We start from the raw sequence: 22,992 nt of genomic DNA on the forward strand, positions 1-22,992 counted from the left end.
GGGCCGCCTTGCCATCTTTGGTTTTCTTCGAGGCTCCTGTTGCTTTCCTGGCCCTTTTCAGGGAGGGGCTGGTACTTGATGTTTTCCCTCGGGGGACCCCCATCTTAACACGGGCCTCTGTGGGATCCCAGACGAGACCGCTGCTCTCCGGAGGCTGTCTGCAGTGCCCCCTTGCGAAGCCCCCTCCCAGAGCGGGTGAGATGTGGCAGGAGTTGGCTCCCAGCATTCCCTGTTCCTGACTAGCCCTTTAGGTAGTCTGGCTGGACGTCACGTTGAAGAGCCCATGTGTCTGTCAGCATGACTCTCAGGGGCTCACGGCTGCCCGCACCTACAGGAGGTAGAGGGAGTGCCCCAGTCGGCTGTTGTCAGAGGAGGGAAAACTGGAACACGGATGCTTTTCGTTCCCATTGTCCAGGCATTCTGGGTGCCCCCCCCCCAACCCCTCATCCTCCAAACAGACTGGAGAGTCCGTTGAATTATGTAGCCCATTGGAGGAAGCCTTCATTTCTTCCATGTGCACTGCAGGGGACGAGAATTTGGTTTCTGAGAAAACTCTTAGGAGTTGCCGTTGAAGTTGTGATTGCAAGTGCCAGGAAGTAGGAGCCCTTTCTCATGGGTAGGCAGTCCACGGGTCTGGGTATTAGATAACCTCAGAGGTTGACCTTTTAGGATGCGTCTGCGATTTAAAGAACCTTGGGCCCATGGGCATCATTTAAGATCTGGGCTCTTGCTAAGAGGCCACGGCGCCAGGGCATGCCCTGCACACCCCGAGTGGCCTTCCCAGAGGCGGGGGCGCAGCTCCCTGTGGCCATGTCCTGGCTGCTCGGGTATGTCTCAGTGCAAATCGCTGGGGAGCCGTCTTGATGGAGGCCGATTTTCCTGCCCTTTTCTTGCCTGCTCAGGGAACCTTCACCCCCACTTTTCAGAAGAGGGTGGTGGATTTTAGTTCCAGTTTTCATTACGTTCCATGACTCTGCTTCCTCTCATGGGAACAGTGATGAGTCCCCTCCTTCTCACGAGGCCCTTGGGTCCTTGGGCACAGCCCGGGCTGGACGAGGGGATTTCCACAAACATCGCAAGGAGCCTTTTCAGGCGAGATGGTGCATCCTGTCATCACGTTAAATTCTAATAAAGATCAAAGCATTTCATTTCAGAAGGGCAAGGCCTGCATACTTCGGACCCGTAGTCTCCACGTAGGTCAGATTTCCACCTGCCCCTCACTGGACAGACTTATCAGATGGCACTGGCCTAACTGTGTGTTCTCTTTCTCCCGTTCCTCCCTTGTCTCTTCCCCTCCGGTTCTGCGTTTTGTTTTTTCCCTGTCTCTGGATGATGTTTGGAAATGGCAGAACTCTGTTTGGAAACAAGATCAAGTCCGTGGCTAAGAGAGCCTTCTCGGGGCTGGAGGGCCTGGAGCACCTGTGAGTATCTCACCAGACCTTCCCTGACCCACAGGCCTGCCAAATGCGGCTGCCGGGGAAGTCTGCTAGCAATTTAATCACATCTTTGTAAACTGAGAAACAGCCTATTTGGAAACGCCAGCTGCTTCCTTCTCGTTATAAGTCAGCTTCAACTTTGGCCTTTATTTTGCCTATGCCAGGAACAGTTAGAGAACACATGGCCGGTCGGTGAGTTCCTAACAAATGCGGCTGCCGACTGGATACCCTCCCCCGTCCTCCAACCCTGTCTCCCCCTGGCGCTGGCTCCTCCACAGGCCCCGGCCTCCCTTTCACCTCTGTGAGAGCGCGCGTTCCTGGCGCAGGCTCCCGGCCCCACTGAAGCAGCTTCACGGGGCCGAGCACATGCTGGGCTCAGCCGGGAGGTGTTCTGGCCTGGTTGTCCCTGAGAGCCCGGGAGGACGAGGGTGATGCCAGCCCGGACACATTTGTGTGGTCACCATCGAGGGTAGATGCCTCTAGTGCTTGATTCTTAGTCTCTTTGGCCTTGGAATCAAGGTGGACCTGAATTCTGTTGGTAAAGCTTTGCTTGTTGACTTGCTGAGCCGGCCTCACCGTTAGCTTTGATGCTGCCCTTCAGGCTGGCTTGGTTCCAAGGTTGTTCCGTGTGCTTGTGCCAGTGTCTGGGAGGTGACAGCCACGGCCAGCACACTGGGGAAACCGGGACTCTCCCGGAAGCCACCTGAGCCTCTTGGCTCAAACAGGTGGCTGACCTGAAGGGCGCCTGGAGTGTGTGTCCGTACTTGAAAAGTGTTCTTTTGCAGGAACCTCGGAGAGAATGCAGTCAGATCTGTCCAGTCTGATGCCTTTGTGAAAATGAAGAATCTCAAAGAGCTGTAAGTACCCGGGGTTCCAGGGTCCTGGTTAATATGGCTAGAGAATTTGGAGTCAGAAACGCCTTGATTCCGTGATGTGTCAATATATGTAACAGATGGGGCAGTTAGCATTTGTGTGTAAGCTGTCTTTTAGAAAAGCAATGCCCCCTGGGGGCTTATTCTGGATCAGGGTCAGCACACCTTTTCTTCTTTTTTTTTTTTTTACGTTTATTTATTTTTGAGACAGAGAGAGACAGAGCATGAACGGGGGAGGGTCAGAGAGAGGGAGACACAGAATCTGAAACGGGCTCCCTCAGAGCCCGACGCAGGGCTTGAACTCACAGACCGCGAGATCATGACCTGAGCCGAAGTCGGCCGCTCAACCGACTGAGCCACCCAGGCGCCCCTCAGCACACCTTTTCTTAAAGGGTCACGTGGAATTTTCAACTTTGTGGGCCATAGGGTTTGTGTCATTAGCAAGTAGACTCCCTTGTTGTAGCAGAAAGGGGCCATAAATAATACACAAATAGGCGGGCACGGCTGTGTGCCAGTCAGTTATTTATTAAAAAACAGGCTGGCAGGGCAGGCTGTAGCTTACTGACTGCTGCTCTAGGGGACATGAACTTTCTTCTAGAAAATGGGCGATCATTCCTGAAATGATGTCAGGGCAAGTTTTCATCATTTAGGTCTGCCTAAAATGGAGGACCTATACTGAGAGTGGCTTCTTTGCCGCGTTTGGTGGCCTGTGAGTGAGGCAGAGATATCTGGGGGGTGGTCACAGGCGACTGTGGACTAGTGATGTGGCGCCCAGCCCACATCTGTTCCGAGGCCCCCACAGCGGTTCATAGGTGGTGGTGCCGCCACCATAGATGTTCACCATGGGCCCCCGGGTCCCGGGGTTGGAAGAGCTCGCCTGTGCCCTAGTCTCTGGCAGAGGAGCTCGTCAGGGTGTGCAGGTAGCAACACCCAAGCTTCCTTTCTTCTTCCTGTGCATTAATCTGACTCTGCTGCCGCAAAGTCTAGCTGTAATACTAGTCCCTGAAAGATGTGGCTTTTGGTTCTCAGAAGTGCTGATGGAGGGCAGACGACAGAGGATGGCCATCTGTGCATCCTGAACTCATCCTCATTCCTGAGGCCACTCTTGGTGGCCTTCGGGAGAAATGGGGGAGTAGGGAGGCGCAGTCCCCATACTTTAAAAGCAAAGCAGGCCCCTGGTGATATTCCTCTGGGTGAGGAGAGAGGAGGTCTTTTAGGCACCTGCCTCATGGCATTTACTTAGCTGTGAGATTCAGGCCTGTTGAGTAGAACTGCCTTCTCCAAAGGGTCACGGTCTTAGAATGGTTAAGTGTTCACTGTGCATTTCTTTCAACTTCTCTGTGTTTGCAACTTTTCAAATATAATGTTGGAAGTAATCTCATTAGATGGGAAGAGGGTACAAGAGAAAGAGGGAAGGACAGGGAGAGAAGACTGCTTCTCCTTAACAATTGAGGTTTTCTGAGATACTTTCCTAGTTGGGAAGGACTGGACCCTTCTAGGCAACTGGGACCCTCCACCACACCCCACCCCCAAAATCTGCTTCGGCGTGGTTCTGGAGGCTCAGCCTTGGCCCCTGCCTGGGTTTCCCGTCGCTCGCTGCACGTACCCAGCCGTGGCTGGCCCTGGGCCCAGTCCTCTGCTGGGAGAAACGGTTAATTCCACTTGGTCATTTTCTTCCTCCATCTGATCAAGGCAGGTTGTACCGTGCACTTAGTCATGCTCTGGGTAAATTTCCACAAGCGATGATTAGAAACACACTTTGAGTTGGAATCATGAAAATGCGCCGTAAGCCAGCAGAGTGATGGGATGGCCGGAGGCGGGAGTCGTGGAGAGCCGCACCCCTGAGCAGCTGACCAGCAGGAAGAGTAGCGGAAATCTGCAAAGCCCTGGGGGTGCTGGCAATTCCTGGTCCAGCCTTTCAACCTCACCTTTGTCCTTAAAGCCATGTGTGCATGTGGGGGGAGGTCAGGGGGTCAGTGTCCTCACTGTCTGTCTTGTTGGTCCTGACTCGCTCTTCAGGAAAGCTATCTCTACACCCTTAGTACCTCTTTCTGAGGTCTGGTCTCCTCTGTGTGAGGTGGGCCTCATTGTGGGAGAGGTAGGACATCTTCAAGCCAGCCAGGCCTACACTCGTGGTGTAAGGAGTAACCCTTCCCACACACATCTGTGACCAAGGATCACTGTCAACTTGGCCTTCCTTAGTTTGCTCCTGTGACCGTCCTCCACACAAGTGCCTGAAGCCTCACAGCGATAGCCCAGCGTCTTCCTCTAGACTCTACTCAGGCTTTCCTGCTGCCAACCCAGAAAGGGGCAGTCGCGCCCAACACTGGCTTGATGGGGAGCTCGCGACAGCGCTTCTGACAGAATTCCTGACCCTCTGTCACTGAAGCTCAGTGTGTGGTACCTGGCTGCAGCCGGTCCACCCGCCACCACAGCCGGCCCGGAGTAGCCCCCCAGGTACTGGGCCGGAACCAGCCACTTCTCAGGCTCAGCTGGGGGAGCCCTCATGCTACCTGGGTAACTCCACAGTACGACAGCCCTCCGGGAGATAGCTCTAAGCACACAGCTACCTGCCTGTCAAATAAAGATACAAAAATTAAAAAATTAAGAGTAGAAGCCAAATGCTGACCTTTAAAGGTCTGATGTGGGCAGCCATCCCAGTTAGCATGGCTTTGAGATCAATTATTTCAGTCTTTGAAAAAGCACTTTCCAAAAGTAATTTTAATAAGATGGCTAATCTGGTACCATGAGGAACAGGAAGGAAGAGCAGATTTCTGAGGGAAATGGTGGGTGGTGGAGGCTATTGCTAGGATCCTGGCCCATGCGATGCTTGTGGAATTTTTTTTTTTTAACATATTTTTTTTGAGAGAGAGACAGAGTGTGAGTGGGGGAGAGGCAGAGAGAGAGGGAGACACACAATCAAAGCAGGCGCCAGGCTCTGAGCTGTCAGCCCAGAGCCCGACGTGGGGCTCGAACTCATGGACCGTGAGATCATGACCTGAGCCGAAGTCAAACACTTAACCAGCTGAGCCACCTGGGTGCCCCTTGTGGAATATCTAAGTACACTTCAGCACCCCTTCTGTCACCGTGTACTTTGTACCTTGTACCAGAGGCGATTCATGACAGGGGAGCCCGCGTCCCTTCACCCTTGCCATGCGCTGACCTCTGTTAGCTCACAGCCTTGAGGTCTCTTCCAGGAACAGGGCAGCTAGACTCTTCGGTTGACTTATCTTCGAGTGACTCCTCAGGAAGGAATGTCCGCTGAGATGGTGATTCCGATTTCTGTTTAAAAAGCTGATCCTCAGTTGCTGAGAAATGAAAAAGAAAATATTCTCTGTTTTGGTTGGAGCCTCACAAAACCAGTGTTGCATTCTCATGCTCCCTGGGCAGTGGCAATTAACTAACAATCACTATTTAAGGAGCGGAGCCGAATTCTGCCGGCCTCCTGAGCGGTGCTGTAGAGATCCACAAACAAGAGGGGGCCGCGTTGGCAGGGCTTACGTCTGGACGTAAGAAAACATGGAGCTTGGCCAAATGAAAACTAACAGCAATATAGAAAAACAGCCCTCCTCAGGACCTGAGAGTCGAGAGCTAAGTTGCAGATGAATCTGGAAGCTCCACGTAGCTTATCAGGAGGATGGGAAAAAGCAGAGAGGGCACAGTGCTCCTCAGCTCTGTCGGGTGGACAGAGTCTGGAGGAGGTCAGATGGTGCCCCCAGGTCACACAGGAGCAGTCTGTGCCCGTCTTGGGACGCGTGTGAACTGCGGGCTGTTGGTATGCCGCGGCATTGTTGAGGCTGGCGGTGTCCACATCACCCGGGAGCTTGTCAGAAGTGCCGCATCTTGGGTTCCACCCCGAGCCTTCTGAGCCAGAGCATCGTTTTATCAAAATCTCCAGGTAGATTATATGTGCTGCTCTGGGTCACTGAAGAGGAACGGAGAAAAATCTCTTCCCTTCCCAGATGGCTGGTGTTGAGGACAGAAGCCGATCAGCGGTGACTGGGGGAGGAGTCTGTGTGCCGAGGGAATATCCCTTTCTGGAGGTCACACCTCACATGTCCCTTTTGTTTCCCTTTCAGCCACATCAGCAGTGATAGCTTCCTGTGCGACTGCCAGCTGAAGTGGCTGCCCCCGTGGTTACTGGGCCGGATGCTGCAGCCCTTCGTGACAGCCACCTGTGCCCACCCGGAATCCCTGAAGGGCCAGAGCATTTTCTCTGTGCCGCCCGAGAGTTTCGTGTGTGGTAAGGCCGTCCCTGTGATTTTCTTTCCTGAAGGCCAGGGAGGCCAGGAGGAAGTCCTCATTATGGGAGTGATTTCTGTGATCAGAGTCAACCCCAATCCGTGGTTCCCAATCAGCTGCTGGATGCAAGTTCTTTCCCGCTGAAACCACACGTAGTACTTACTGTGGAGTCGCCTCATTATGTGGTTCCTGGAGTGCATGCATTTAATGAGAAGGGAGCAGGACTTGGTTCGGTTACAAATCAGGAGAACCGGTTACTGGACGAAAGTTGTGTCATCTCAAGACGGCTCTGGTGCCTGGGTTTAGCTGTGAATTTACTCCGTGTCTGAGGCTGGGGTTCTGATGTGTGTTTCTTTCCAGCCCCAAGAATGGAAGGTTAAACACAGGAAGAACAGTCTCAGGAGAACAGTTAGTGTCGTAAAAATAATTCCTTGTTGTTGACTTGCACTGTCTCTGTTTCTCCAAACCACTGAAATCTGCACTTGTAGCTATGAGCTCTCTTCTCCTTCTGACTGTTGGAGCGTGGGTCTTGCCATCTTTTGGACCGGGGGTGGTCACGATCCGGGTTTGGTTGCAAACGGTACAGAAGATGCTGAATGACTGGAGGCTGTGCACACGCTGCGTGCCATACGCCGCACTCACGTGGAAATGCGCAGCCTCGTGGCAAGACGTGGTCAGAGAACGAGACGAATCTTGGAGGGTTTCCGGTCTCTGCTTTAAGCAGGAGCGAGGGTGGGCTTCCCGGGCGTGACCGGAACTCCTGTGAGTGCCTCCTGCCTTCTGTCCTCCCCGGTCTGCCCCTGTGCCCTGGGTGTGACTGATGATCCTAACCAGGAGCACCCGGAGCAGTGCGGGCAACCCTGTGGTCCACTTCTCCAGCCTCCTCCTTGGGCACGGCAAGAGCCAGTGTGCCTGCTGACCTCAGGATACAAGTGCCCCCTTCCATCTTCCACCCACCACCACTTCTGCCAGCAGGCTCGCCCTCCTTTGTGCTGATCCAGTCCAGCGAGTAGCCTTAAAAGCATCCGGTGTTTTCTTAGTGGTCAGTCTTCTGGGAACGTCCGTGCACAATGTCGGGCTGTGCACGCCTCGTGTTCCAAGTAGCACACGATGACTGTACCGTCCGTCGTTCACCACGTACCTGGGCCCTGACCATTAATTTGTTAACTAGCTGCCCTGAAGTGGGGCTTCCTGCGCCTTCCTCCCTTTTCCTGTCACAGGGCATAATCTTGCCCTTTGGATGAGCCAGGGTCGGACTTGTGACCTGCTGTGCCCACCCTCCGGCCGGTGGCCCGGGCACGTCCCGCGGCAGTTCACACTCGTTAGCCCACCTCCACATGGCAGCGCAGGATGCCAAACCCGTCGTCACGTAAGAATGGGCATCAGGAAAACACTTGGCAGGAGATCAAAGTTTTAAGCTGTGTGGGAGTCTCCACCTCCTTCTTTATAAAAGGAAAATAGAACTGCTTCGCACCCACCAGCATCGCTAGAATCAAAAAGTCAGGCAACAACAAGTGTCGGTGAGGAGGGTGGAGTCTGAACCCTCCTACAGTGCTGGTGGGAGTGCACTGTGGTGCAGCCCCTTTGGAAAAGTTGGGAAATTTCTCAGACAATTAGACATAGTTAAGCCATGACCCACTCCCAGCTATATGCTGGGGAGAAACAAAAATGTATCTACATAAAACCTGGCCACAAATGCTCGTGGCAGCATTACTCGTAACAGCCAAAGGGTGGAAATAACCCGAATGCTCACCACTCCCGGAGTGGATAAATAAAACGTGGTAGAGCCAGGCGCTGGGATATCATCAGGCCATAAACAGCAATTGTTCACACAACAGATGAACCTTGAAACACTTGAAGTGAAAGAAGCTCGTCACACAGGACCATACACTGTATGATTCCATCCACATGACATGTCCAGAATGAATGAATGCAATGTCCAGAATAGGATCCCATCTAAGGGCCACTCCAGGGGTGGTAGGAGGGTGAGTGATTACTGGTGGCTTAGGGTGGAGGGAGAAAGGATGATAGCTGAAAGGTAGGGAGTTTCTTTTTAGGGAGATTAAATTACTTTCAGGGACTGTGATGATGGTTGTATCATTTACTCACTGTAACATTCACCTGTTTCAGGCGTACCAGTCAGTAGTGTTTAGAGTATTGGGAAGCCGCGTGACCCTCACTACCACCTAATTTTAGAACATTTTCATCATCCGTAAAACAAACTCCATGTTCACAGCAGTCACTGCACTGTCCCCTGTCCCTGAGGACCTTCATATAAATGGAATCCTATAATAATGGTCTTTTGTGACTAGGTTTTTTTTAACCTAGCAGAATGTGTTACTATGTATTCATTATTTTTTTTTAATGCAATATGACATTGTATGGATATACATGTATTTAGCTGTTCATTAGGTGATGGACATTTCGGTTGTTTGGATTTCTTGGTAATTCTAAATAATTCTGTGAACGTTCATATATAAGTTTTTGTGAATTCTCTTGCGTGGTTCTTAGGAATGTCATTGTGGGTCATACAGGAACTGTTCAACTTTTTGAACACTTGCCAGACTGTCTTCATCAGTAGCCACGCCACTGCCTACTCCCAGTAACAGTGAATGAGTGCATCCTGCATCTGTATTGAAATCATTTATTAATTCTAGTAGTTTTTCACTGAATTGCTTAGGATTTTTATATTTGATCGTTATGTTATTTGCAAAAAGACACTTGTACTTCGTCCTTTCCAGTCTCGATAGCTTCTTTGTTTTTTCTTTTTTTCTTGCCTAATTGCCCTGGGTAGAGCCTCCAGTGTTGGCTAGAAGTGGTGAGGGCAGACTTCCTTGTCTTTCCTGATTTGGGCAAAAGCATTCAGTCCTTCACTGTTGGATATGGTATTAGTTGTAAGTTTTCCGTAGATGACCTTTACCTGGTTGAGGGATTCCCCTTCTATTTCTAACTTGTTGTGTATTTCTTTCATGATAGCGTGTTGAATTTTGTCAAATGCTTTTTTCTGCATCTGTTGAAGGATAATGTGCCCCGCCCCCAACCTTTATTGATATGGTACATTGATTTTTGGGTGTTAAACCAACCTTGCATTCCTGGGATAAATCCAACTTGGTCGTGGCGTATAATCCTTTTTATATGTTGTGGGATTTGCTTTGCCGGTATATCGGTAGAAGATTTTTGCATCTGTACTCAGGTGTATAGTTGGGTTTCTGTCTGATTTTGTTGTCTGGGAATATTTGACTCCTACAGTGGAGTGAGATGTTCACTCATCTGTTTTTTGCAAGAATTTCTGAAGGATTAGTGATAATTGTTCTTTAAATTTGGGGAAAATTTATCAGTGTAGCCATTTGGGTCTGGCTTTTTGTTGGTGAGAAGTTCTTAAATTATTAAAAAAAATTTTTTTTAATGTTTCTTTTTGAGAGAGAGAGAAAGAGAGACAGAGTGCAAACAGGGGAGGGCAGAGAGAGAGAGACAGAGGGAGACACAGAATCCGAAGCAGGCTTCAGGCTCTGAGCTGTCAGCATAGAGCCCGATGCAGGACTTGAAATCACAAACCATGAGATCATGACCTGAGCCGAAGTCGGATGCTTAACCAACTGAGCCAGCCAGGCACACCAAAATTATCCTATTTCTTTACTTTTTAACATCTATTCAGATTTTGTTTCTTCTTGAGTCAGTGTTGGTAATTTTTCTTTTTTAGAATTTGTGCATCTATCAGCTTATCTGATTTGTTGCCATACAAATTATTCATAGTATTCCCGTTTGCTGCTGTGAGGTTAGTTGGTAAGTTTTGTTCCTAATTTTAGTATTTGGTGTCTTCTCCCCACCTCCCCATTCTGCTAGTCTACAGATTTTTCAATTTCATTAGTATTTTCAAAGAACTAACTTTTCATTGATTTTTTTCCCCCTTTTTTCTCTTATTTCTGCTCTATAATTATGTCTTCTGCTTGGTTTGGGGATAGCTTGTTTTTCCGATTTCTTAATGAGGAAGGTGAGGTTATAAATTTGAGGTCTTCCTTAATGTAGACAGCTCTCCATCTCTCCTATAAGCACTGTTTTAGCTGCAACATTTAAGTTTTTGTATCTGTGTTTTCATTTTCACTCATTTCAAAGTATTTTCTAATTTCCTTTATGAGTTCTTCTTTGACTTACAGAAGTTCAGTTTGATTTCCACAAATTAGACTCCCAGTGTTGCTTTTGATAGTGATTTCTGGCTTCATTCCATTGTCATTGAAGACACAGGGTAGGGTTTCTCTTTTTTCATGTACTGAAATTTGTTTTTCAGCATAACATATGGTCTCTGTTCGAGGGTATTCCATGTGTGCTTGAAATTAATGTTTATTCTGCTCTTGTGGGGATGGAAAGTTCTATAGATGTCTGCTAGGTCTATTTGGCTTATAGTGTTATTCAAGTCTTGTACTTTTTTGTTGATCATCTGCCTAGTGATTCTAACCATCATTGAACACGGAGCATTGAATTCTACAAACTTATTGTTGCACTATTTCTTTAGTTTTTGCTTCATGTTTTGGGGAGCTCTGTTAGGTTCATATATGTTTATGATGTTTATGTCTTCCTGATGGATTGTTTTACATTATAAAAAGTTACTTTGTCTCTAGTAACCATTTCTGTCTTTTTTTTTTTTTTTAACATTTATTTATTTTTGAGATATAGAGAGAGAGCGCATGAACAGGGGAGGGTCAGAGAAAGAGGGAGACACAGAATCTGAAACAGGCTCCAGGCTCTGAGCCTTCAGCACAGAACCCAATGCGGGGCTCGAACCCACGGACCACAAGATCATGACCTGAGCCGAAGTCAGCCGCTTAACCAACTGAGCCACCCAGGCGCCCCACCATTTCTGCCTTAAAGTCTATTTTATCTGACATCAGTGTGGACACTGTAGCTCTCTTTTGATATACGTGACTTTGAATCTAAAGTGTGTCTCTTAGAGATAGTGAATGGCTGGGCCATGGGTTTTTATCCATTTTGGTAATCCCTGCCTTTTTTGATTTTTTTTTTTAATGGTTGCTGTGGGGATTATAATTAACACCTTAAAACAATCTAGTTCAGATTAATAACTTTAGTAGTATGCAAAATTTTGCTCCTACTAAGCTCCATTTGTGGAACTCCTCCTTTGTGTTACTGTTGTCATATAAATTACATCTTTATGCATCATAAGCCTGATCAACACTTTTTGATTATTGCTCTTTGTAGTTGCCTTCTAAATCAGGAAGAGAAGAATGTTACAAAAATACACTTAAACTGTCCTTGCATACTGACCTGTGTGTTTACTTTTAATGGTGTGTTTTATTTCTTTGTGTGAATTTCAGTTACTGTTGTGTTTTTTCATTTCAGCCTGAAGGATTCCCTTTAGTATTTCTTGTAGGACAGGTCTGGTAGCAGTGATTTCCACTGGGTGATTTGTCTGTAAATCTGAGAGTGATTTAATTTCTCCCTTACTTGGGAAGGTTAGTTTTGCTGGATACAGAATTCTTAGTTGACAGTCTGTTTCAGGACTTTGAGTATGCCTTCCTACTGCCTTCCATGGTTTCTGATGACAAATCAGCTGTCATGTCATTGAGGATTCCTTCTGTGTGATGGGTTGCAGCTCTTGTGTTTCTTTCAAGATTCATTTGTCTTTGACTTCTGAAAGTGTGACTGTGAAGCTTCCAGGTGAGGGCTTTGAGTTTATTTGGGTTCTTTGAGCTTCTTGGATGTGTAGATGCCTATTCATCAAGTTTGGGAAGTCTGGGGCTATTATTTCTAGAAATGCCTTGTTTTTGTTTCTTCTCCTTCTTAGATTCCCATTATTTTTACGTTGTTACACTTGATGCTGTCCCATTGGTCTCTGTGAATGTTCATTATCCTTCATTTTTTTGTTTGTTTGTTTGTTTCTTAGATTGGATAGTCTCAATTTCACCAATTCTGCCTGCTCACTTGGGCTACTGAGCCCCTCGAGTGAATTTTTCATTTCAGTTATACTTTTAACCTCCAAAACTTACGTTTTGTTTACTTCTATAATTTCTAGTTGTTTATTGGTGTTCTTTGGTGGGAAAGTATTCACATACTGTCCTTTAATTTTTTTCGACATGATTTCCTTTCATTCTTTGAACATATTTATAAAGCCACTTTAAGGTCTTTAAAAGTCCAAGATCTGGGCTTCCTTCAGTTTCCACTGACTGCTTTTTTTCCTGTTTATCTAGTTTTATAGTTTTTTGTTGGACACTGAGTCTTTAAAATAATGTGGCAACTCTGGGCATCAGATTCCCTCTCTGTCTTCCCCTTGGTTTGTTGTTGTTCTCTGTGTTACTACAATTTCTGGACAAATACTTTAAAGTCTATTGGATGTCGCCAGTAACCAGTAGCCCTGGTTAGCTACTACCTGGACAGACAGTCCTTAGATCACTTCAGAAAGTCTCCCATCCTTTGTCCAGCCTCCACATTGTGTGCTGGGGGGGCATGCCACCACTTCCTGTTTGCGCTGATCCCTAATCACAGGTAAGAAATTAGGATCCTCTCAGGCCTTTCTTGGGCAAGCATACCGTGCTGCACATGCATGTGGCCTTCTACATCCTCAGGAACACGGTAGACCTTTTCAAAGCCCACCGTCAACATTTCACGCACTACTTTTCCTTTTTAGTTTTTTGGCCAGTGTCTTGTTGGCTCCAGCTGAAAGTGCTTCATCGGTGCCTGCTGACTGTTTTCATCAAATGGAAGCCCAGGGGGAGGGCTTCCCTGCTCAGCAAACTACATCAGATCCAATCATGCCAGCCCAGAGGATGGGGCTTTTGGGTGGGGGGGTGGCGGGGGCTCCAAACCTACTTTGCCCCTCTCAGTGGTTACTACGCTGCCGGGTTTTAAGGCTAGGGGAGAGAGGGATGGGACGTAAGTTAGAATGCCACAAAGCTCAGTTTTCTTCCTGAGATTCAGACGTGTTCTTGAGTCCGTCCTTCATGGGCTGTTACAGCCTTTGGTTATTTTCCAGAATTCTGAAACCGTTGATTACAACCATTTTTGCTAGTGTTCTCCCTACATTAAAGAAGTGCAGTTTTGGAAGAGCTCTTCTCACATTCTGGAAGTGCTTTCTACCCCACTTCTTTTGGACTAAAGTTTATGGTAAGGTCTGTGCAGTCATGGTGGGTGGTTCCTGTCTGTTAGTGTGTTTTGTGTTAAGGTAAGCAAGTGAAGCCAAGTGTAGTATTCTCGTGGAAACTCCTAAAATCGATGCTTTTGGTACATGAGTAATAGCAGATGCGTTGTAATCAAGGAATGTGGTCACAGAGGTGATCACTGCTCATGGGTTTATAACTGGATAAAGCCAGATATCCATGGATTTTCCTGGCCTTTACAGTGTGGGAGGCTGTGCAGGGACACTGAAAGATGAGGTCCCCGTGTGTCCTGAGAGCTGGGTTGGGGAGCCTTAAATTTGGTTCTTCTCTCCCCAGACGACCTACCGAAGCCACAGATCATCACCCAGCCAGAGCCCACCATGGCCGTGGTCGGCAAGGACATCCGCTTCACGTGCTCGGCAGCCAGCAGCAGCAGCTCCCCGATGACCTTTGCCTGGAAGAAGGACAACGAGGTCCTGGCCAATGCCGACATGGAGAACTTTGCCCACGTGCGCGCGCAGGATGGGGTGGTGATGGAGTACACCACCATCCTGCACCTGCGCCGTGTCACTTTCGGGCACGAGGGCCGCTATCAGTGTGTCATCACCAACCACTTCGGCTCCACCTACTCACACAAGGCCAGGCTCGTAGTGAATGGTGAGGAAGTGCTCTTTGCCCTGGTGTAAGAGTCCTGCACATCCACACAGGAAGGATGCAGATGGGAAACGCCTAAGCTTCACTGGGATATTACTGTCCAGTCGGCCCCAGAGCGTGTTTTATAGATTGAAGTTATTCTCAGTGAATTGTCTGTTTTGGTTTTGGTGACTTTTTTATCCGGTTGCTAAGTGACACGAAGGGCCCCATCCTTGCATTTTTATACATTTGTTCTCCACCACCCATGATGTTTGGTGTCCAGTTTCCAAGCATGTGCCCTGATTGTGGGGAAGCTCCTGCCCTCTGAGTAGATGGCCACGGAGCCTGTGGACTGCCAGCCGGATAGGATGGCCCTGGGGTGTTTGATGAGGAGTTTTTACTCTGTAACCAGCTTTAGAGTCTATCAAGCTGGCTTTTTTCAGGGTTTATTTCAGGGCTATTGTTGCAGTGAGTTTAGGGCAGAAGAAGAGAAGTTAATAGCTGGAGTAGTTAAGCACCGCCCCCCCAAAGTAACCTGGTAAGGTTTTCCTGATGATTAAGCCTCCAGTTAAGAAGTGCTGGAACCACTGTCTTTAAGCCCTCACAGACCACAGGAAAACACATTCTTTACCCCACTGTGGCCTGTTGTCTTGGCTTATTCTGAAGGAGTGTTCTTTATCAAAAACTCAGTGAACTGTTAGACTTTTCCAGCAAAGTAACCTCAATGGGAACGGCAGCGATGCCTGGCGTGTGGCTGGATGTTTCCCCGTGTCAGGGAAGTCTTGGCTGAAATAAACTGGTGTATACTTGAGCTCGCGTGGGTGCAGTACTGTGGCCCCAACACCAAGTCTCCACCACAGGCGTCTTTGGGAGGGACATGCCGTCCTGTCGCTCTGCCCAGGTTGAGGGCATGTCAGTCTCCCTGCCGTAATCGTGTCTTGCCGGAGCAGATCATTTGTATTTCCCAGGCTCTGTTCTGTTGCTTAATTAAGGCAGTCATGTGTCAGACCCTAGTATTTACCGAGTGTCCCCGCATCGACAGTCATGTGAGAAACAAAAGGCCAAACGCTTCATGAAGTCTTCATTTGAGGGGACGACAGCCAGGTTCAGGTGAACAAGGGAGGCCCACGGAAGGGAGAGGCGGGCAGTTTGGGGAAGCCTGCCGCTCTTCGCTCAAAGATGGCACGAGTGGTTCTAAGCAGATATTGGCACGAAGGGTGCCCAGGGGACACGCGGACACAGAGCAGGAGGTCTTCTTGGCAGAGGGTCGTCCTGGCCTTTGCATCCAGCTTTCCCATGACGCGAGCCTGACCGTGCATCTTATGTATTTTGCAGTGTTGCCATCATTCACCAAAATACCCCACGACATCGCCATCCGGACGGGCACGATGGCCCGCCTTGAGTGTGCTGCCACCGGCCACCCCAACCCCCAGATCGCTTGGCAGAAGGACGGAGGCACAGATTTCCCCGCTGCTCGCGAACGACGCATGCACGTCATGCCCGATGACGACGTGTTTTTCATCACGGACGTGAAAATAGATGACATGGGGGTTTACAGCTGCACCGCCCAGAACTCGGCCGGCACCGTTTCAGCCAATGCCACTCTGACAGTCTTAGGTCCGACCGCTCATACGCTGAGTACATAAGGGCACGTGGGTGTGGGTGTGGAAGAGGGGCCTCAGGTGCCAGACACCTAGAGGCCAGCTTCTCCAAGGGTGGAGCCTACAGTGTGGAGCGGCGTGTGGTGTGCTGGTTCTGTTGGTTTCAAATTTTGAGTTGCTTTCTAATATTCTCTTCAAGTGGTTTTGTTTTTTTTCTGTTTTTTTTTGTTTAAGATCCACAGTGAATTAGAGTATAGGGCTTTGGTATGGAACATTCTAGAACTGCCCTTACGCTGGCTGGGTGTGGCCTGCTTTAGAAGCAGAAGTGTGGCACAGGGCAGGTGGGGGACAGTAGGGGCTCCTGTGGCTCAAGGTTACTTCCTCCTCCTTGTGGGAGCCACCCCCCACAATGGGAAAGATTTAGTTACTGTGGTAGGTCTTCTGAAAAACTTGCCAGTCTGATAACGATCTCATAGGGCATTTCATTGACATGCTGGACTGTTCTTTGCCCAGAAGACAAGGCAGGCCCGTAGAATAACCGGAAGGCTTCCTCTAACTTCCTGCAGAAACCCCGTCCTTGGTGGTGCCTCTGGAAGACCGTGTGGTGTCCATGGGAGAAACGGTGGCTCTCCAGTGCAAGGCGACCGGGAGCCCTGCGCCCCGCATCACCTGGTTCAAGGGGAACCGCCCTCTGAGCCTCACCGAACGCCACCACTTCACCCCCGGCAACCAGCTGCTGGTGGTTCAGAACGTGGTGGTGGAGGACGCGGGCCAGTACACCTGCGAGATGTCCAATGCCCTGGGCACGGAGCGCGCCCACAGCCAGCTGAGCATCTTGCCCACTCCTGGCTGCAGGAAGGATGGGACCACCGTGGGCATCTTCACCATCGCTGTGGTGTGCAGTATTGTCCTGACGTCCCTGGTCTGGGTGTGCATCATCTACCAGACCAGGAAGAAGAGTGAGGAATACAGTGTCACCAACACAGGTTAGCCACTGCTGACTGAGTTTATTTTCAGGGCAGAAGAAAAGCAGGGATCACCGTGGAGGAGGCCGGGTCCAGAGGCGCCCCATTGCATGGTGGCCACGTGGCGGCTTGTTGCTGCAGTGACCCGATGGTGTTGTGGTTCTCTTGGCATCATTGCTCTCTCTGGTGGCCTCAGGCCTCCGACTGCCACGCTGTTTTTACACCCAGGTGGAAAGGAAGGCTAAGCTGGGCCCTGCAGACAGTCTCTCTGCACAGCCTGGGCCGCTGCTGGTGGCCGTGCTGTGTCTGGGCTTGATACTGAACAAGTGTTTCATTTCCTATCCGCACGAAGGATTGGGACACCTAGTATCTGACTGTCCTGTCTCCTCGCAGATGAAACCATTGTGCCACCAGATGTTCCAAGCTACCTGTCTTCTCAGGGGACTCTTTCTGACCGACAGGAAACTGTGATCAGGACTGAGGGTGGCCATCAGGCCAATGGGCACATCGAGAGCAACGGTAAGGGCTCTAAGCCTGGTGTGATCTTGTCCTCAGGAGCTGGAGGTGGCCTCTGGCCCCTTCCCGGGGCAGGCGTGTGGCCTTAGGTTGAGCACAGCTGACCTAGAAGGCTGGCAGACTCCAGCCTTCTGTTACATCTTTGTTGGCTCTTCCCTGTGTAAGTTTTGCAGGGTTTTAAAAGTCCAGACCGCAGGAGGTTGCTTTATAAGGGGCTCGGGATCTCCTAGTCGGGATAGGGTAGGATTGAAAGAAGAGGTCCAACAGGACATTACAGGGCCTGAAACCAACCCATAGGGAAAGGGCCCAGGCCTGCGCTGTAGTCTGGTCCCTGCTACTAGAGTGGTCTGCCAGGTGAGCCTCCTCCACAGGGGAGACTGTTTGTTGGGGACAAGATTATTCTTAGAATTGCTCACCACCATGGCTCTGCACACTGGAAGGCCTGACTGCTGGGAAGCCTGTTACAAAATGTTTCTTGCTGGTCCGCCCAGGCACCTACCTCTGTCAAGAACATTGTAAGAAGGACTATTCTGGTAGCCTTGCCCATTGTTCTCCTAAAGCTTACTCTGAAAAGGTAAGTCTGGCATTTCTAACTGTGGGAATCTACTACAGGTGTCTGTCCAAGAGACACAAGCCTCTTTTCAGAGGTGGACACTCATGGCATGACGTGCAGGCAGCCGAAGCCCTGTGCTGGTTATCACAAGGAGCCCTGGGCCGTGACCGAGAAAGCCCAGCGGAGACCTGGCCCACAGAAGATGGGTAAGAGATGCTTTTATCCGGAATAGTCTTTGGTTCTTAAAATTTGGGTTGACTTGTTTATTAAATGAAAGGGAAAGAGGAATTAATGGTCTCAGAATTTGGTATTCAGTGTGTAAACAGGAAGCTGTGGTCTGGCTCTCATAATTCTGGAGTAGGAGGTGTCTTACATCAGTCTGTGGTATGGTGATCCTGGGCTTGAAGTTTCCAGATTTACGAGCAATTTGAGTAAAGGGCATGGCCCAAACTGAAGAACCTTTTCACCAGGGTATTTCTGATCAAGGTGCCTCCTGCCCCTACATGGTATGTCATAACAGTAGGGCCACTCGCTCTGATACAGAAATTAATCTGAAATGTTGAAACGTGGAGGACCCCACTCTTCGTTAATGACTTCCTGTTTGCCCAGGCCTTTTTCTGTGACCATAATTGGGAGAGAGAGGACTTCCACAGCGTTGGTGTAAGCAGGGCTGCAGCCTCACAGCAGGGGACTTCAGCTCTCTCTCCTGTGTGGGGACGCACACTTCGGTGGCCATGGCTCTAATCCGGCTCTGGCTTGGCCCTGCAGAGCACAGCGGCCCGGTTGTGTGCGGTGACTACACCACTGACCCGGACAGCAGTTGCAAAGAACAAGCGTCCCGTCCTCCGCCTGTGCCCAGAGACCATACACAGGCAGGTACGCTAAGCGGCCCGGAGCCCAGTCAGAGTGACCGAGAACATTCTCTGCACCATCTGACCGGTGGGACTGTTGACGGGTCCCGTGCCGACTGCAGGGGGTCCCTCTACCCCAGTAACCACGACAGAATGCCAGCCTCCTTGAAGAAAAAGCCCACAGCACCTCTGGATGGAAAAGGTAGATGTTCGGTGTCTTCCAGGGAGTGCCCGGCAGGTGGGTGGGGGCAGGGCAGCAGCCAGACTGGAGGCTCTGACACGTCCTCTCCTTTCTCACAGGGGCGTCTTCTTGGACTTTAGCAAGGTTGTGTGAGTCAGACTCCGTGGACCTCCAGCCTCCCTTGACATTAACTCCAGGCAGTCCTGAGCTCACAGAAGCCTCCTCGGGCTGTCCCGACATCCCCGGCGAAGGCCAGCACTTGCTTCTTTACAATGGACACCTCCCCAAAGCATGTGACTCCAGTCCCGAGTACCCACCACTGACAGGACAGCCACCCGGGAAACGGGGCGTGCCCCTGCTCTTTGCACCGAAAATCTAGGCTTTGTCTACCTCAGCTCTTGTGTCCGTCTCTACAGGAAAGAGGTAGGAGAGGCTGTGAGGAAGCTTGGGTTCAAGCGTCACTGATGTGTACATAGGTTTTAAACTTCCATGTGGAGTATCCGTAGTGTAAAGGACTTGCAGCCACAGCACAGAACTGCCAGAGGCTGTTGTGTACAAAACAGAAAAGTATTTGATACCATTGTACATAAGAGTTTTCAGAGATTTCATATATATTATATATCTTTTGCAGAGGCTATTTTAATCTTTAGTGCATGGTTAACAAAGAAATCATACAATTTTGACAATATTATTTTTCCTATCAGGTTGCTGTTTAATTTGGGGAGGGGGGATGGTTCTGGTGCCTTAATGCATGGATGGAATTTCTAGAAGCTAAAAACCACATTTGCTCCCAGGAGTTTCTGGTGGGTGGGAAGGATGGAAAGTCCTTGGATTCGTATTGCACTTCACAGGACAGACCCCCTAGCCTGCTTTCCCACCACAGCCGTCGTCTGCGTGGGAATGAACTTCCTGTCAGTATTGCTCCTGTGTGGAGGCTGTTGGAGCTCACCCCCCCCCCTGCAGAGTCCCGAGACGCCCGCGTCACGTACCTTTGCCATATGTGACTTTTTTCTTGTAAGTTCCTCGCCAAGCAGAAGGGGGGTGAACCCACCACAAGCGTTTGTTCCGAACTGAGCACCGCCTTTCTTCCTTCCGTGAGAAAAGCAAATGTGGTGGTTGTATCACCCGATTGTCATTTGAGGCTTTTTAATAAGATAGAGGCTGCTGGTGTTGGTACCTGTGGATTTTTTCAATAGTGCTGTTTTAGTTCTGCCAATATCCTTAATACTGTGTTGACCGCGGGGGAGGAAAAGGATCGAGTCCTTACTTTTCAGGGCTAGCTTCTCTCTACTGAGGATCCGGGGCATGTCTGTCCACACCCTTCCCTCCCATAGCCGACCCGGGCTGGGACTGTACGAGGTTAGGCCCCGCACCTGGGTATACTTGCACTTTTGAGACCCGAAGCTAACCATCTTGTGAGTGCCAATGTGTAGTTCAGGAAAACTGACATTGAAACAAGGTCCTTAAGATCTCGGAAAGCAAGTTCCTTTAGCGAAAAGGCTGAAGGCAGAGATTGACAAAAGGGTTGTTAAATTTCACTGTCTGACGTCATCACTGTTGCAAAAGGTAAGCACATTTAGAATTGTGTTCTCAACAGTCAACTGATTCATGTTACTTCCACAAAATATGTGAATTTGCTGCTTCTGAGAGGCAATGTGAAAGAGGAAGTATTACTTTTATGTACAAAGTTATTTATTTATAGAAATTTTGGTACAATGTACATTGAAAAACATGTAAAATATTGAAGTGTCTAACAAACGGTGTTGCAGTGTCTTTAATAAAGGTTCATTTATAAACGTTCATTGGGTGGCTGGCGTCATTTGTCTAGTGACATTGTAAGCAGTATGTTCCATTCCAGAAATTCACAAACCAAATGCACTTATTCTGCCTTTAATTATCTTTTTTTCCCCCCAGAAAGGGGGGAATTTTTTTATGCGATGCAAAATCCTATACTTTAGCCCCAGGGAGGATACACCACCACTAGATTCCTGAGATTTCTCTCTCAATTTTTCTAACACCTGGAGCTTATTAGTCAAGCTCTGAAATGGTGACCTCCCCTTCTAACTGCAGACAATAAACCTTCCCGATTAGGAACGAAGAAACCCTGCTCTGTTCCCCAGCCAGCCCAGGCCCCTGGGGGGGGGGGGGGAATGGGCTCACGAGGAGCGGGGGTGGGGCTCAGCACCCACCGCCGACGCACCGGGCCCACCTCCTCCCTGGAGCTGCAACTACCGGCTTGCCTTCACACACACCACGCCGGCCGGTGGATCCTTCTCTGTAAACTCTGTAAAATAATACAACTGTGCGTTTTGGGGGGAAATCTGAGGGTAATTAAGAGCAGCAGCCCAGTTGCCTAATAGAATGCCGGCTGTGCACCTGCAGTTCATGCTTTTTAAACAAAGCCCTAAGCTGTCACAATAGAGAGAAACCCACCCACGTGCACTTCTGAGTCTCCTTCCTGTTCCCGGTCTAGCCATCCTTTCGGAAGGAGAACCCTCTCTGCCTTCTGCTGCGTCCACTGGCAGGTGGCAGGAAGCTCAAGATCAGATACAGATCAAATGACGGCTCTGAGCAGCCTGGACTCGGCATCACCAAACTTATTTATTAACGGGTTCTGAGAAAATGGTCGCAAGTACCGCTGTGGACACGGTCCTCTTGGCGATCTGGCAGACAGGCGGCAGTCGACGTTCCAGCCAGCCTGGAGCAGGCAAGACATCCTCAAGGTCCTATCCTCACACACAGGGGCGCGGTGCGGGCGGTTCAGATGGGCGAGCAGCTGCTCGCCAGAAGGGAGCCCGTGCGCACAGCAGCCCCCTTTCTGGACAGAAGTGCATGTGGGGCCGTCCTGGATTCAGGGGCTCCCTCTGCCAAGTTCCAATAACAAGCTGCGGGTTTGGTCATAAGCACCAAGAAAGATGAAGCCTCCCAGACTGATGGCTGCCGTTCGAGGGAAGACACCTGCAAATAATCTAGGGAAGGGAAAAAGCAGGAAAGATTGTTTTTTAAATTGGTGTGTGTTAGAAAGGTTAAATTCCAACACCCACAGCTTGCTCAACTCAACACACCAGGATCATTAAACCCCACACAGCACTTAAAACGTGTGCTTTTTCCTTTCAGAATGGCACTAAATTACATTCCCAAGTAGACTTGTTGAAGTCTGGGCCCAGCTGTTTGCTGGCTAACGTGGCTCAGTACCAAACAGCTTATTTGGGAGCCTCGCAATTAGGTCCAGTAATTAGCCAAGAAACAAGAACTCTGTCCCCACAGCAGTCCTGCGGAAAACTTCCAGACTGGCTCTTTGAGAGATGGAGAAACAGACTTTTGTAAAGGAGTCAAAGGCCTGACTCCTCGGGTGGGCGCGGCCAGCCACAGCGATGGAAGGCGGGCTCGGGTGTTGAAGATCTTCCCCACGACTCTGCCCGCCCCCCTCCCAGTGACTCAGTTGCATTTGGTCCTTAGAGGCCCACGGATGTGACACCAGAACAGGGAGGCCAATCTCCATGGAGTCCCTATTTGTCTTCTCCTCTGAGGAAGGACAAGAAAGGTGAACGGGATAGGCAGAGTGCACGTCCCCCCAGGTTCTGTCCCCACGCACACGAGGCCAGTCGGTGGCACGACTTTGGAACCAAGAAAGGCCAAGTCAAAGAATGTTACTGGGGGTGTGAAGTGGAGCTTCACTCTTCAAGAGCCATCCTGTAGCTGTGCCCCGGTAACCGTTCAGAGGTGTTCATCCTGGCATTGCTGGTACCAGAGAAACTGCAAACCCCCGCTGGTTACACAAATTCTGGTGCCATGTCCACACGGGGGGACACTACGCAGCTGGTAAAAATGAGGTAGGCCCTGGCATCCACGACCGAAAATCCAACAGGTTCTGACAAGAGTCCCAAAGCCGTGTGTGTCATCTGATTCTGGGGCAGGGATGGGCCCTAAACTCTCTCCCGGGGGCAGGATTAGAGGAAACACCCCCTATCTTTCTCGAATGACTGAGTCTCCTTACCAAAAGCATTTACTTTTGTAAGCAGAAAAAATCAGAACT

The 22,992-nt window shown here is 49.7% G+C and overlaps 2 protein-coding genes across 6 annotated transcripts in view; one reads left to right on the top strand and one right to left on the bottom strand.

Moving 5' to 3' along the window:
• LRIG1 (leucine rich repeats and immunoglobulin like domains 1) overlaps nt 1–20,756 on the top strand; it is a 136,494-nt gene extending 115,738 nt beyond the window's left edge. For all 4 annotated transcript variants that reach the window (XM_053219107.1, XM_053219106.1, XM_053219104.1 and 1 more), the window contains exons 10-19: nt 1,350–1,421; nt 2,222–2,293; nt 6,388–6,551; nt 13,993–14,313; nt 15,625–15,906; nt 16,457–16,876; nt 17,249–17,374; nt 17,984–18,130; nt 18,693–18,977; nt 19,076–20,756. In XM_053219107.1, the coding sequence (XP_053075082.1) occupies nt 1,350–1,421; nt 2,222–2,293; nt 6,388–6,551; nt 13,993–14,313; nt 15,625–15,906; nt 16,457–16,876; nt 17,249–17,374; nt 17,984–18,130; nt 18,693–18,977; nt 19,076–19,335 (2,149 nt within the window). In that variant the 3' untranslated portion in view covers nt 19,336–20,756. The remainder of the gene's footprint in view (nt 1–1,349; nt 1,422–2,221; nt 2,294–6,387; nt 6,552–13,992; nt 14,314–15,624; nt 15,907–16,456; nt 16,877–17,248; nt 17,375–17,983; nt 18,131–18,692; nt 18,978–19,075) is intronic.
• A 782-nt stretch (nt 20,757–21,538) lies between these two features.
• The window catches only part of SLC25A26 (solute carrier family 25 member 26), a 136,205-nt gene continuing 134,751 nt past the window's right edge, over nt 21,539–22,992 (bottom strand). For both annotated transcript variants that reach the window (XM_053219108.1, XM_015072445.3), the window contains one exon: nt 21,539–21,925. In XM_053219108.1, the coding sequence (XP_053075083.1) occupies nt 21,808–21,925 (118 nt within the window). In that variant the 3' untranslated portion in view covers nt 21,539–21,807. The remainder of the gene's footprint in view (nt 21,926–22,992) is intronic.

Source organism: Acinonyx jubatus, chromosome A2 (genome assembly GCF_027475565.1).
Source record: "Acinonyx jubatus isolate Ajub_Pintada_27869175 chromosome A2, VMU_Ajub_asm_v1.0, whole genome shotgun sequence".
Taxonomy (NCBI): Eukaryota; Metazoa; Chordata; class Mammalia; order Carnivora; family Felidae; genus Acinonyx; species Acinonyx jubatus.